General features: G+C 45.7%; 1 protein-coding gene across 1 annotated transcript; it reads left to right on the plus strand.

The window, feature by feature from the left end:
* The first annotated feature begins 4292 nt into the window (after positions 1-4292).
* Positions 4293-12772, plus strand: PDCL3 (phosducin like 3). The gene is made up of 6 exons (XM_016209653.2): positions 4293-4354; positions 6179-6308; positions 8772-8862; positions 9120-9263; positions 10241-10449; positions 12408-12772. The coding sequence occupies exons 1-6, from the start codon at positions 4325-4327 to the stop codon at positions 12548-12550; spliced, it is 747 nt and encodes a 248-aa protein (XP_016065139.2). The 5' UTR covers positions 4293-4324; the 3' UTR covers positions 12551-12772.
* The last annotated feature ends 206 nt before the right edge of the window (positions 12773-12978 follow it).

Here is a 12978-nt window from a genome sequence, read left to right on the forward strand (position 1 = left end):
AGCCCAATGCCATGGACCTGTTCACTCCCCACATACATGGTCATACACACTGCCAACTGCTACCACCTCCACTGAAAAGGAGATGAACACCATACTTCCCTGGAGTCCTCTCCCAGCCATTCTCCAACAGCCTCCCTCTTCTCCAGGGCCTCTAGGCTCTCTGGACCTTTGGGCGAGAATAAAAACCCCTATTATCTGCAATCTCTTCCCTAAATGCAGCACTTCCACTTCCTTTCTCTTCCCTGAGGACTTCCTGGGAAGGGCGCGGGCTGGGAGAGGCTGCTCAGTGTCCAGCACACCAGGTACTCCAGGGCGCGTTGAGGAGAGATCCTCGCTGCCTCAAGTACTCCAGGCCAATTGTCCTCCACCCTCCCCTAAAACTCCACACTTCTTGGCAGCTCGTTCCTTCTGGCTAAGCCATCCTACCCCTTCCTAAGCGCTGTCATCTGCAGACATCCTGGCTGCACTCCCTTTGCCCTCGAGGGATCTGGTCACTTGCTCAGGGCCCTCCTCTCCACCTCATGTCCTGTTCATCCAGGTTGGTGTCAAAGCCCCTGCGGACATCTGTCTGACACTCTGGGCTTGGAGTTCTTGACATCCTCGTGGACAGAGCTTTTCACTCTTCACTCTGGCTGCCCACTGGTTCTCTCCCCAACCTCACTGCAAGCTTCGTGCAGGGGCCGTGTCTAATTCATTTTAAGTTCTGAGACCTAGGCCAGTGTTTGGCTTCTTTGGTAAGGCTCTCAAAAAATGTTTGAGTGAATGGACAAGTAAAGGAACATGTAAAAGGTAAGTGCCTAGTCCACATTTGAGGTACTGAAGTAACACACTAGCTGAATAATTCAGAGCCTGCATTAATCAAGCCACAACACTCCTATCTCTTCTTTGATGTAATTATTGGTGCAAGTTCCTTAGGTGGAGGATGTTGGTATTATTAATAACTTTAGAGATTGTAATTCGATTAAATGAAAGGTTGCCATGCTTAATTCATAACTGATAATGTTAGATCTCTATGTGGGTCTTTTACAAGAAAATATCTAATGATCATGGGGAGGCAGAGGTAGGGACTGATTTGAAATGTGATGAAAAGTAACTATTGACAGTTCCATGGTGGCAGTTCTCTGGGTTCCTTTTCTGTGACCTGGGATCTAAAATTGGTAATAAAGTCAAATATAAACAAACAAACAAATACCACCACTCTACTCCCCAAATATAGAACAAGGGACCATTTTCTTTGTATTTAAGCTTAATCAGACAAAGACCACCAGAGACAAGCCTGTAGTCCAACAGGATCAGATGTATCGACCTGATGCTGTGAGGGAGGCACTCCAGAGGAGCTGTGAGGTGCTTCTCAGTAAAGGGGAGATTTGTAAGGTCAAGCTCCTGCTGAAGGGTCCAGGAAAGTGGGGATCAGTGCTGTACTGGTTGCAGTTGCTGAGGCAGAATTATGAGAACTGGGGACTAACTAGGGGTTGGGTACCATCATGAGCAAGGGTGGCTCAGCATTTGGGAATCCCTAGTAAAAGATGAGTGTAGTAAAGCAGGTCTAGGGGCATCACTGGTGAGAAAGCAGTGGTCACTCAAAGAGAGTGTTGTTATGGCATTTTACAGCTGCAGCCCGACCTCGGGAGAAAGGCTGTTCTCTGTGAACTTTGCATTTGGCTTTATCTGAATCTGTCCTCCCAGCCTGGGTAGCAGCAGGGCTGCTTTTACTCTTTTTCAATCCAAGCTCATTTCCACTCTTTCAGTCCCAGACAAGTTTTAGCTCTTTCAATTAACTAGACTTAGCCAAGTTTATATATTCTCTTTTAAATTGTACTAAAGCCAAATGTCCACATTTCCCTCTACAACTATAACCATCAACCATGCACAGGAGCAAAATCTGGCAATGCCTAAGGTGGCACGTGCAGGACAACTGTAGGGTGGCTCATTAAAACAACTGGAACTAAATAAAATTTAGACTAAAATCAGAAGTGACTGATTCCCAGCAAAAGTGGGGCGAGCATCTGCTTGCTGTGGCATGACCAGCTTCATGTGACTGGTGTTGGGGAACTGTTTTTTTCTATTAAGGCCCTAAAGCATTCTTTAAGAGGAAGTACTTATTAGCTCCCTTTCTCTCAGTTCTAAAGAAAAAGGAAAACCACTGAGAGTCTGGACACATTAAGAGCCCAGCTTTTACAGCTGATGAGAAACAACTCTTACATTCCAGTGGTTCTCAAACTTTAATGGGCTTCAGGAACACCTACAGGGCTTGCTGAAACCCAGCTTGCAGTACTCTATCCCTAGAGATGCTGATTCAGTAGGTCTGGAGTGGCACCCAAGAACTCACATTGTTAGCAAGTTCCCAGGTGATACTGATGCTGCTGATGCAAGGACCACATTTTGAGAACTTCTTCTCTAACTCAGCTTTTCCTCCGTGCCTCCATCTTCCATACTTTTGCACTTTCCGTTCCTTCTGCTTGAAGTGCCTTCCCTGCTTTCCATGTAACCGGTTGCTTGTCTTAAGTTATACCACCTTGCTTGGCTATTATATTATACTGCTGTGTAACAAATTACCCCAGGAAGGTCCTCCAGAATGGTAGCATGACGTGTTCAGGGAAATCATTAAGCCGGTGAGGATCAATAAAGACAACCATTCAAAATCTTTAGAGATTGATCAAAGGGTTTACAACAGGTTGAGAAACATCAATTCCACATCAGGTTGGAAACTTAGTTGGAACAGTGGGAATCCAGGGTATTGAAGAGAGGGACTGCATCCATCTCCGCACAGCTCTGCCTTATTGGAGCACTGTTCCAGTGAGCTCAGCAACCAAGTGGCAGTTCACAGCATCGCTCACGGAAGGGTAAAAACCTCCTTTTCCACCATAGCTCTGCAGAGGTGCTCTCAGGGGCTCAACAGATGAATGACAGCTCCCATCTTCCCCAGCTTCTTAGGGATGAAGATGGCAACCAGTGAATTTCAGATCTCACCCTCTTTGGATCTGTGCCACAGAAGATCTGCAGCGGGGACATACTTAGGAGTGGCTGCACCCTGGTATAGGACCCCTTTCCAGCACCACTCCCCACCCCCACCCTGCCTCACCCCAACACACACACACATACAGCTCCTTGCCCCTCAGGAGAATCCAGGTGGGGTGGTCAGTCAAGAGCCTGTGCCTCACCCCTCCCTCCAGCTCCTGCACCAGAGCCTCCAGGGCTTGGGGGGGGGGGGGGAGTGTGCAGAGAAAATCTCTTAAGACCAGCAACACCAGTCCAAGGAGAGATATCGATTCTTTAATTCAGATTCATAGGACTGCATAAGGCAGAAGCCTGGAGCCCAGCACCTGCACGTTACAGTTCAGACTCTGATTTTTTTTACTCAGGGCCTCGTGTGCCCATATAAGGCTGAGCACTCCTGCAAATATGGATCGCCTGAGGCTCAGCCAGGCGAAATGACTTTCGCCTTTCTGGTTCTGTGGGCTGTGATCACCACCGGGATCGCTGAGCCTCAAACAGTGCCCGGTGCCAAGCAGGCTCTCCATCCGTGCGTCTTATAAAGGAATGGCTTTACCCGACGCTGACATGGTCGTTTTAACTGCAGGTGACCCGGTATCGTTTTTAATTGTAGCACTGCATCACCGAAACACTTTTAGTTCTGATTTCTTGGCTTAGGCCTCTTTGCACCACCAGGCTGGGAAAAGGCGCAGGATCCCCGGTGCCGCCTCCGCCCAGCGCACCGCTCCCAGGCCCAGGACCTGCCCTAATACGGCTGCGCGCGGCGACGGCTCCGCGTCACGTGACTCGCGGCGTGCCAGGAGGTCGGCCTCTCCCGGGTCCGGCTTGCGCGCACAGCTTCTGCGCCGGCTTCTTGAGGAGCGTGCGCAGACTCAGACGCCTCGCTCCCTCCCTGGCTCCGCCCAGCTCGCTCCAGGTGGGCGGGGCGAAAGCAGAGCTGGGAGTAGAACCCGGGGAGGGGGCAGCTGCGCGCATGCGCGGGAGAGTACGGCGAGACCAGGCTGCTGTGGGCGGCCCCGGCTTAAGATAGTTGAGCCAAGATGCAGGTGAGCAGGCCACGGGGCGCGAGGCCTGGGGCTGGGGCCGTCCATGCGCCCCGCTAGGTCCGCGCGGGCGGCGGACTGTCCCGGCCGGGCCAGCGGGAAGTGCCCAGCGCCACAGGCAGCGGGAGGCTCGCCAGGCGAGGCCGGGCGCGGGGCAGGCGCGGTGCGGGAGGCGGGCGTGGTCCCGCCGGCTGGGCGTCTCCACCTCTGTCTTTCCCACCCCCAAATCTCCGTCCTTGAGGGGCTCCCTCTCCTGGAGGTCGTATCCCGCCTGGCAGTTAATTCTTATGAACGCTCTTTACCGAGCACCTGAGCAGGTGTGTTATGGACCCTTTGCACGGATGGGGAAACTGAGGCTTGGAGAAGTGAAGGGTCCCGCCGGGGGGGGTTCCCCATAACATAAAGCAGTGGTGGAACCCCTGTTCCTGACTCCACTTAGAGCTGGGGGAGGGGTTAGTTACCCTCTTACCCCCGACGTTGGTGTTCGGGTTGAGGTGGGCTCTCCTGGCTTCCAGAGCTCAGCCGAAGGTGCCCCGTGCTCAGTTAACTTTCTGTCTTAAAACAAGATTCCCCTGTATTGTCCTTCTGTTGTCCCTGGAATTTGTCTAAAACCCAAAGGAAACGGAAAGAAAATGAATAAAGACACAATGGACATAGATGCTTATGTGAGCAAGAGTCTGTGACAACTAAGTTGTCCAGGACCCTCCTCCAGAGGTTCTGTTCTCTCCCAGATCTCGCCTGGTCAGGAATTCTGATTAAATTGTTTCTGGCTCAGTGGAAAATGGGAAATGGGTTTGTGTGGGTTTGCATGGGGCTGGAGGCATTGAGGCTGGAGAGAATGATCCTCTGCAAATACGGTGTGTCTGCCACAAACCAGACAGTCCTAAATGTTAATGTGGAAGCTGCGGGGCCACCCTGGCCTCTTTTGCATTTATCCTTCAGGCCCCTGCTTAAAAATGTCACCTCTTCGGAGGCCTTCCCTGACTACCCAGTTGAAAGGATTCTGTTCATTTTTCTTTTGTATCTCAGCAAAACCGTGACATGGAGCTGGGGCAGGAGCCTGCTTATCCCAGTGCCGTTTCCACAGCGCTCCTTGATTACAAATTTCAAATCAGGTCCATTAGCGGTGTGCCTGCCAAGCTCTGCAAAACCAGTGTTTGAGCAGCTGGGTTCCGGAGCTAAGGGCCCCTTTCACATTTATCCTTCTGACATTTGATCCTGGTTAATTTGACTTGTACCAGCATGGCAATGGCTTCCTAAATGCCGTGTCCCTCCTGGGCTTGTTAGGGTTAACTAAGTAGATACAGCTAAAGGGCTTAGAAAAATAACCAGCACCTGGCACTGTGAGCTGCTGTGAGCTGTTGGGGGTTGGGGGGGTGGCAGCTCTTCCTTTCAGGTGTGGCCGTTAGAGACTTTGTCAGTCTAGCATCAGGCTCTCCTCCTGATTCTACTGCAGCCACAGGACTTTGAGATGCTCAATATTGCTGCTCTTGGGCCCTCTGAATGTGCTGGTCCCTCTGCCTGGAAAGTAATTTCCTAAGTTCTCAAGCCTCACGTTTGATTCCTTCTCACCCTCTAGAGATGGTTACATGTCACCTCTTCTGAGGGATCGTCTTTGCCCATCCTGTGGAATGCAGGCCCCCGTAACTCTCTAGGTCAGCAGCCTGTTGGCCATTGCACTTGCCACAGTTTGTAATATGTATGATTGTCTATTGTTTAATGCCTGTCTCTTCCTCTCAACTGTAAAATCGTGGCTCAGGCACTCACCACTCTTCCCTTCCCTACTATTGCAATAATTTACATATAGTACGTACTTAATAAATATCTGTTGAATGAATCACTCTAAGTCATTAACAAGAATATTGGACCAAAGCCCGATCACAGCCTTGGTTTCAGCAGTGATGCTGATCCACACGTCAGATCCTGATTTTTACCCCTCAGAGGTGGGGGTCGGGGGTGGAGTGGAGGACAGGAGAAATGAACAGGGGCTCTGGGTCTTTTGATACTTTCTCAGAAACAGGTCACAAAATAATTTGAAATTTTCTTCCCACCATCTTTCCCATTTGACCCCTTGCCCAACGTAGCACCCTCCGTAGTGGGCTGTGCACTCACGGTATGTATCCTTGGTCCCCCTGCTTTAGGACCCCAATGCTGACACTGAGTGGAATGACATCTTACGCAAGAAGGGCATCTTGCCCGCGAAGGAAAGTTTGAACGAATTGGAAAAGGAGACAGAAGAGGAAGAGCAGCGAGGCCTTCAGCAATCAGTTGGTGAGCTTGCTTTTATTCTGTTCTGTTCTGGGTCTGTCTGGATAGGAAACAGCTTTCTAAGCCTCTAACTGCTTTGGCGGAAGGATCCTCTGAGCATGAGTCAGGAGCCAGGGACTGAAGTGCTGGAGTGAACACTGTGGGACCAACATGTGAGTCACAGAATGTCTTTACCTTCGACTTCCTGGGCCATAGAATTTGGGGACTTCAGAGACCCCCTTCATTTCTACAGTTCCTTGTCTGTGCCAGATGAGCACATAATAATTCTGAGCTTTACTTTCTGGGCTGCGATTCACTTTGGATAATGTCATGGAGATTTGCTCAGAGTTTATAGTGTATATGTTCTCCTGAGTTTATACTTTATTCTCTTTGTGCTTTGATTGGAAATATTTAAATAACTTAATTTGGGGAAGCATAAGATGCTTGCAATGTATGGGATCTGAGAGGGGGTTTCTCAAACATAGCTGTACTACCTGAATTGGAATCCTTGGGGTGCTTGTAAAAACTCAGTTCCTACTGAATCAGAATCTCTGGGGGTGAGGCCCAAGAGTCTGCATTTTAAACAAGTGCCTCAAAGGATTTCTGACTCACACCAGAGTCTGAGAACTACTGATCACAGAGGCCAGTACTTTTTGTCCCCTCTTTACATGTTAGAGCTAATTTAGAGGATTTATTACAAAGCATTTATCCAGTGAGTGGTTATTGAACGATTACTGTGTGTCGGGTGTTTTTCTAGACAGTGGGGCTTTAACCATGCACAGGCCAGACAAAAATCCATGTCCTCGTGGGACTTACACTGTAGTGAGAAACAGACAATAAACAATACATAGGTGAAATATAGGAAAATATGGCAGTGAAAGGGCCATAAGAGGTTGGAGGAGAGGTGAGTATAATTCTAGGTGGGGTTAGAGAGGACCTCACTAGGAATGATATTTGCGTAGATGTGAGGGAGGCAAACCGAGCTACTTTATCAAGTGAAAAGCATGTTGGAGAGTCTGCAAGGAAGCCAATATGATTGGGAGAGAGGAGTAGTAAGTTCAGAGGGGTATCTAGGGGTCAAACCATTTAGAACCCTGTAGCTTCTAGTTAAGGACCTTAATTTTATGTAATGAGTTAGAATTCTGGAGGTTTGAGCAGAGGAGTGACATGTGTCCTCCATGTTGACAACACCATCCTGTGGATGCCTTCCTGAGCATGGACAGTGGGGGACAAGGCGGGAAGTAGGGAGACTAGTCTGTAAACTACTGCAGTAATTCAGGCAAGAGTTGGCTTGGACCAGTGTGGTGGTGGTGGTGGAAGTGGTGAGAAGTGATTGGATCTGGATATATTTTAAAGGTAGGGCCAACAGGATTTGCTGATGGTCTGATCCTGTGAAGGGTGTGAGAGAAATAAGTATAGGATGACTGCAAGGTTTTGGGCTTGAGCCACCAGAAGGATGGAGTTACCCCAACTGAGATGAGGAAGGCTTGGAGAGCAAGTATGGAGGTGAGATCAGGAAGTCTGTTTGGGGCATAGTAACTGAAATTTGTATTAGACAAGTAAGTAGAGATGATAAGTAGGCATTGGGTATGTTTTTCTCCATATCAGAGAGTGTGGGCTGGAGGTATAAGTTTGGGAGTTGTCCGCATACTGATAGTATTTAAAGTCATGAAATACAGTCACCAAGGGAGTGGATACAAATGAAGAAGGAAAGGAATCCGACCAGCAAAGGGTCCAAAGGAGGGCAGTCTTAGCGTTGGGAAGAGAGGAGGGAGGAGGCGTCCTGGGAGCCAGAGGAGGGCAGTCTTTCACAGAGCGGGCAGCGATGGGTTGGATCACATGCTGCTCATCAGTCAAGAAATGCAGGTCATTGTTGACCGTGATAAGAGCAGTGCTTTATAGTGATGGGGTGGGTGTCAGGGACAAAAGCCTGCTTTCATGGCAAGAAGCAAGAATGCTTATGGCAATAAAAACAAAAAAAACATTTTATAGCAGTTCCTTAAAAGAAAAGATCGAGCTGCCTGCTTGGCAGGAGAAAATACCAAGAGCCGGTGATAATCCCTGTAACTGTAGGAAGGGTGTGCTCACTGTGGCAGGCCTCCCACTGGTCTCCCTCCATCTCCTGGGAGACAGGACAGCTGTGACACACCCGCCCACTAGCGTATGCACTTGATGATCTGACCAGGTGAGTTCAGGCAGATACGCTGTTTGCTCTATAAACTTGGGAAACTTCTCATTCATACCCTTACTACGGCACGCACGTAAGAGAGTCAGGCCTGCAGATGCCAACACACTAGTTCTGTCTTTTTCAAACACCCTCCGCTTCTCTTTAGTGTGATACCTGGAGTACTTTGCATCCTGGTTTGGTGAGCTGGGAGTCTTGGGTGTTGCATGCACATCTGTAGGAAAAAAGTGAAGGAAAAAACCAAAATGCATGTTTGTTCATCCTTTACATTTTTTGGTTTCTGCTAACTGAATTACATTCAGTGAAAACATATGAAGATATGACTCTGGAGGAATTGGAGGACAATGAAGACGAATTTACTGAGGAAGATGAGCGTGCTGTTGAAATGTACAGGTTAGTGCCGCCCAGACGGGCTCTTGGTTTTCTTGTGTGGCACTAAAACGTGTGTCCTTTGGAAAATGAATATTTTGACGGAGGTAACATTTGGGAAGGACCATAATTAAATAATAATATTTCCGATTTCAGCAAACGGGTCTTAGACTTTTGCCATGTGGCAAATAAATAAACCTGGACCTTTACAATGGTTGCTGTCTGAAAGGTGTATGTGTGTGTGCGTGTGTGTGTAAGTAACTCACTCCTCCTGTGTGCAGGCAGCAGAGACTGGCTGAGTGGAAAGCAGCTCAGCTGAGGAATAAGTTTGGAGAAGTCTTGGAGATCTCAGGAAAGGATTATGTTCAGGAAGTTACCAAAGCCGGAGAGGGTTTGTGGGTAATCTTGCACCTTTACAAACAAGGGTGAGTGATCGCATGCTCTGTCTTTAAATGCTCATTTGAATTTACATCTTGAACCTCTTGGGTTTAGTACACATTGGAGGGTGCTTTATGTGTTTTTGTGGCTGATTTGCCCAGACCTTAATTTGGGCAACCTAATTTTTATCTTAAGGCTCTCAAATTAATATTTGTGACTAACACAGATGCCTTTATTATGGTGTAGCAATAAAGATTTTGCTTTTATTGAAAATAAATACCTCCCCTGGCCGGTTTGCTCAAGTGGTTAAAGCGTTGGACTACAGACTGAAGGGTCCTGGTTTGATTTGGCCAAGGACACGTATCTCAGTTGCAGGTTCAATCCGCGGCCCCGGTTGGGGCACACGTGAGGCAGCCAATCTATGTCTCTCTCTCTCTTCCACTCTCTTCCACTCTCTGAAAAGCAATGGAAAAAGTATCCTCAAGTGAGGATTAAAAAAAAAAAAAAGAAGAAAGGAAATTCCTAAGTTATTTATTCCTCTAGAGAAACTCTGGGTTTTCAAAATCCGATGTAATGAACCACTCATAGGTGGCAAGGGTAACCTTTGTGATAATAGCCCACAGCAGGTGGTGCAGCATCCTCCTGTGTTTCTCACCTCCAGGTGTGTGTTCCGAGGAGTTTCTTTAGAGCAGGAAATGCTTTCTGACCTGCCTTGCACTTCTAAATCTTGAACATTCTGTCACGGAGAAGGCCGTCACAATTACCTTTTACATTGACGCTGTTTTCCGGCTTGTTGTCAGGTCAGATTAAATTGGACTTTGAGTACTTCCCTTTCCCTGAACATATCAGGAGGTTTTTTTAAAAATGTTAATTCATTTTGGCTGGAGTAGCAGAACCACTTGTGAGGTTTTACTCAGGGCAGAGGCTAATTGAGCTTTGTTCTGTGTAACTGCAGAATCACAATGGCTTCTTTCTACTTTGTAGGATTTCCCTCTCACCGTGGTTTCCTGTTTCTGTTTTATAGGATTCCCCTCTGTGCCCTGATAAACCAGCACTTCAGTGGACTTGCCAGGAAGTTTCCCAACGTCAAGTTTATCAAAGCCATTTCAACAACCTGCATACCCAATTATCCTGATAGGAATCTGCCCACAATATTTGTTTACCTTGAAGGCGATATCAAGGCTCAGTTCATTGGGCCTCTCGTGTTCGGTGGCATGAATCTGACAATAGATGGTAAGGGCCTCTTTGAGATGGTCCAGGGCACGTGAGGGGTGGCCTGTGCGTGGTAGAGATGGGAAGAAGCACATTGAATCTCTTGTCCTAGGCCAGCCAATGGGGAAATACAGCTGTGCTCTAATTCTCAGTGAAAAGGACACAGCAGACTTTAAAATATATATATTTAATATTAATGTTTTATTTGTCTCTATATTTGAATGTTTTAAGTTGTAGCTTAAGATCACATCATTCATTTTTGTTTAATTTACATGAACATATTAGGACAGATGCATGTGTGTGTGTGTGTATGTAAATCATCTCTATAGAAATATTTTCTCAGTTGAATGTCTTAGCTTTCAAGTTAAATTAAAAGTTTATTTAATTCTTCCTTTTAATTCCTAATGGATGTCTTTTTATTTCTTTCTACCTAATGTGAAAGAGAGACTGAGGCCCAAGGGCTTCCTGCTAAGTCAAATTCTTTATCTCTTTATTGAAATAATGTGTCTAACTCTGCTTTAATAGTCTTTAAAAACATGTTAAAATATGATTGCATACTACTTTTTATAACTCTGTATAAGATATTCAACTAGGAAAAGTATAAACACACATACATATATACACACACGTATGTTACATAAGTTATTCATTATTCCAGTGTTCAGAGGCATACAGTATTTCAAACTGCATATATGTTTGTATCTTATTTCAGTCTCCCATGAGGGGAGAGAGGTATATGTACAATAGTAGTTATAGTCTTTATTTCTAGAACAAGTCTTATTTGAGGACTAGTGAACTTATTTAAACAATGACTGCATCAGACAAATGAACAGTAACATTAAATACATACACTTATATGTATGACTGTATGTGTGGATTTAAGTGTATTCTTGAGTCAAGAATCAGAAATCTTAAGTTTGGATTTTGTTCTGTTTTTAAGAAATTGGTTGAATTTTTGTAACATTTAACTGAGAAAACTGAAAGTACTGGTGTTATTCATCCCCATGAGCACTTTAAAGTGCTATGACTTCAGTAAAATTGATTGTCTGATTTTAATGGCAGGACCTAATGAACAGCATCATTTTAAACCAGGCTTTTTGTTGTGGAATCTCTCATCCGGTCCCTTAGTTCTGCCTGGACTCTCTCTGCCTGAGTTTGCTTCATAAGGTCTCACTGACGATGAGAGGGTGAAATACAGGAGCTGAGTCGTTAGTCACTGATTCTTCATTTTGTGGTACTTTTTTTTTTATTAGTTGGAACAAATGTATCACTTCAAGGATTTCGTCACACATTTAGGCTTTGACTCTAATAGAGATATTGAACATGAGGCTTAAGAATTTCTTTTTGTTGCCCGGCCGGCATGGCCCAGCGGTTGAGCATCGACCTAGGATCCAGGAGATTGAGGTTCGATTCGCGGTCAGGGCACATGCCCGGGTTGCGGGCTCAATCCCCAGCGGGGGGCATGCAGGAGGCATGCATCACTCTCTAATCATTGATGTTTCCATCTCTCTCTCTCCCTCTCTGTGAAATCAATAAAAATATATTTAAAAAATTAAAAAAATAATTTCCTTTTGTTAACTAAAATAGAATTTAATGATTAGATAGCCAGCAGGACTATGAAAGGTATTTCCTTCAGATGTTTCATGCTGATTTCTTTACTGGGAAATTGTGCAGTCTGAGAAACTGAAGTTGGTAGGAGATGATTTTAGTCTCTCTTAATTACCACATAGGTCCTAGTGTACGTAATATCTCATCCGATCTCATTTTCTGGAAAAGTGTTCGAAAGCATTTTTGTATTCCTTCTTCAAGGTCTGATTTTTTTCTCCTTTCTTCTAGATACCTTATAATTGTGGCACTACAATTAAATTATCAAATGTTGATGATTGTAGTTTCTGCATAGAAAACAACTGACTTGGTGGACTTGAGGGTGAGGCCTGTGCAGACTGTCTTAGGTGATTAGCTTTTTCTTTATCGCTTAGAGTTGGAGTGGAAATTGTCTGAATCTGGAGCAATCAAGACAGACCTGGAGGAAAACCCTAAGAAGCCAATTGAAGACGCCTTGCTGTCCTCGGTGCGTAGCTCCATCCCCATGAGCAGGGGCAGCGACTCGGAGGATGACTGAGACTGCGCCATTAACGTGATGCGCGTCCTTGATGTGACAGATCATCTGGATTTTTTTAAAAAAGGAAAAAAGTAGGACTGAATCCTTTGGAAGCCTTTTCTAATTATGTTTCAAATCTCATAGATCTCAGGAATAATCATTGCTGGGAATCCTATTGAATTTCTTAGAACTCTTTTTAAATTAATAGCATTTTCTTAATAAAAACCAGCTGTTGGTATGGCACATGTCTCTGTTTTCCTCACTTACGGTTTAAGGAAGCTGTAAAACTATTCTCTATTCATATATTGCTACATAAAAAGGAATATTGAGTTTTTTTAATAGTATGAATAATTTATACAATGGGAAAATGGCAAACTAAGCTTTGCAGTTACATTATTTTTTATTTTTTAATAAATGTAGCAATAGGATTAATAACTCAAAGGAATGAT

Source organism: Miniopterus natalensis, chromosome 13 (assembly GCF_054644295.1).
Source record: "Miniopterus natalensis isolate mMinNat1 chromosome 13, mMinNat1.hap1, whole genome shotgun sequence".
Lineage (NCBI taxonomy): Eukaryota > Metazoa > Chordata > Mammalia > Chiroptera > Miniopteridae > Miniopterus > Miniopterus natalensis.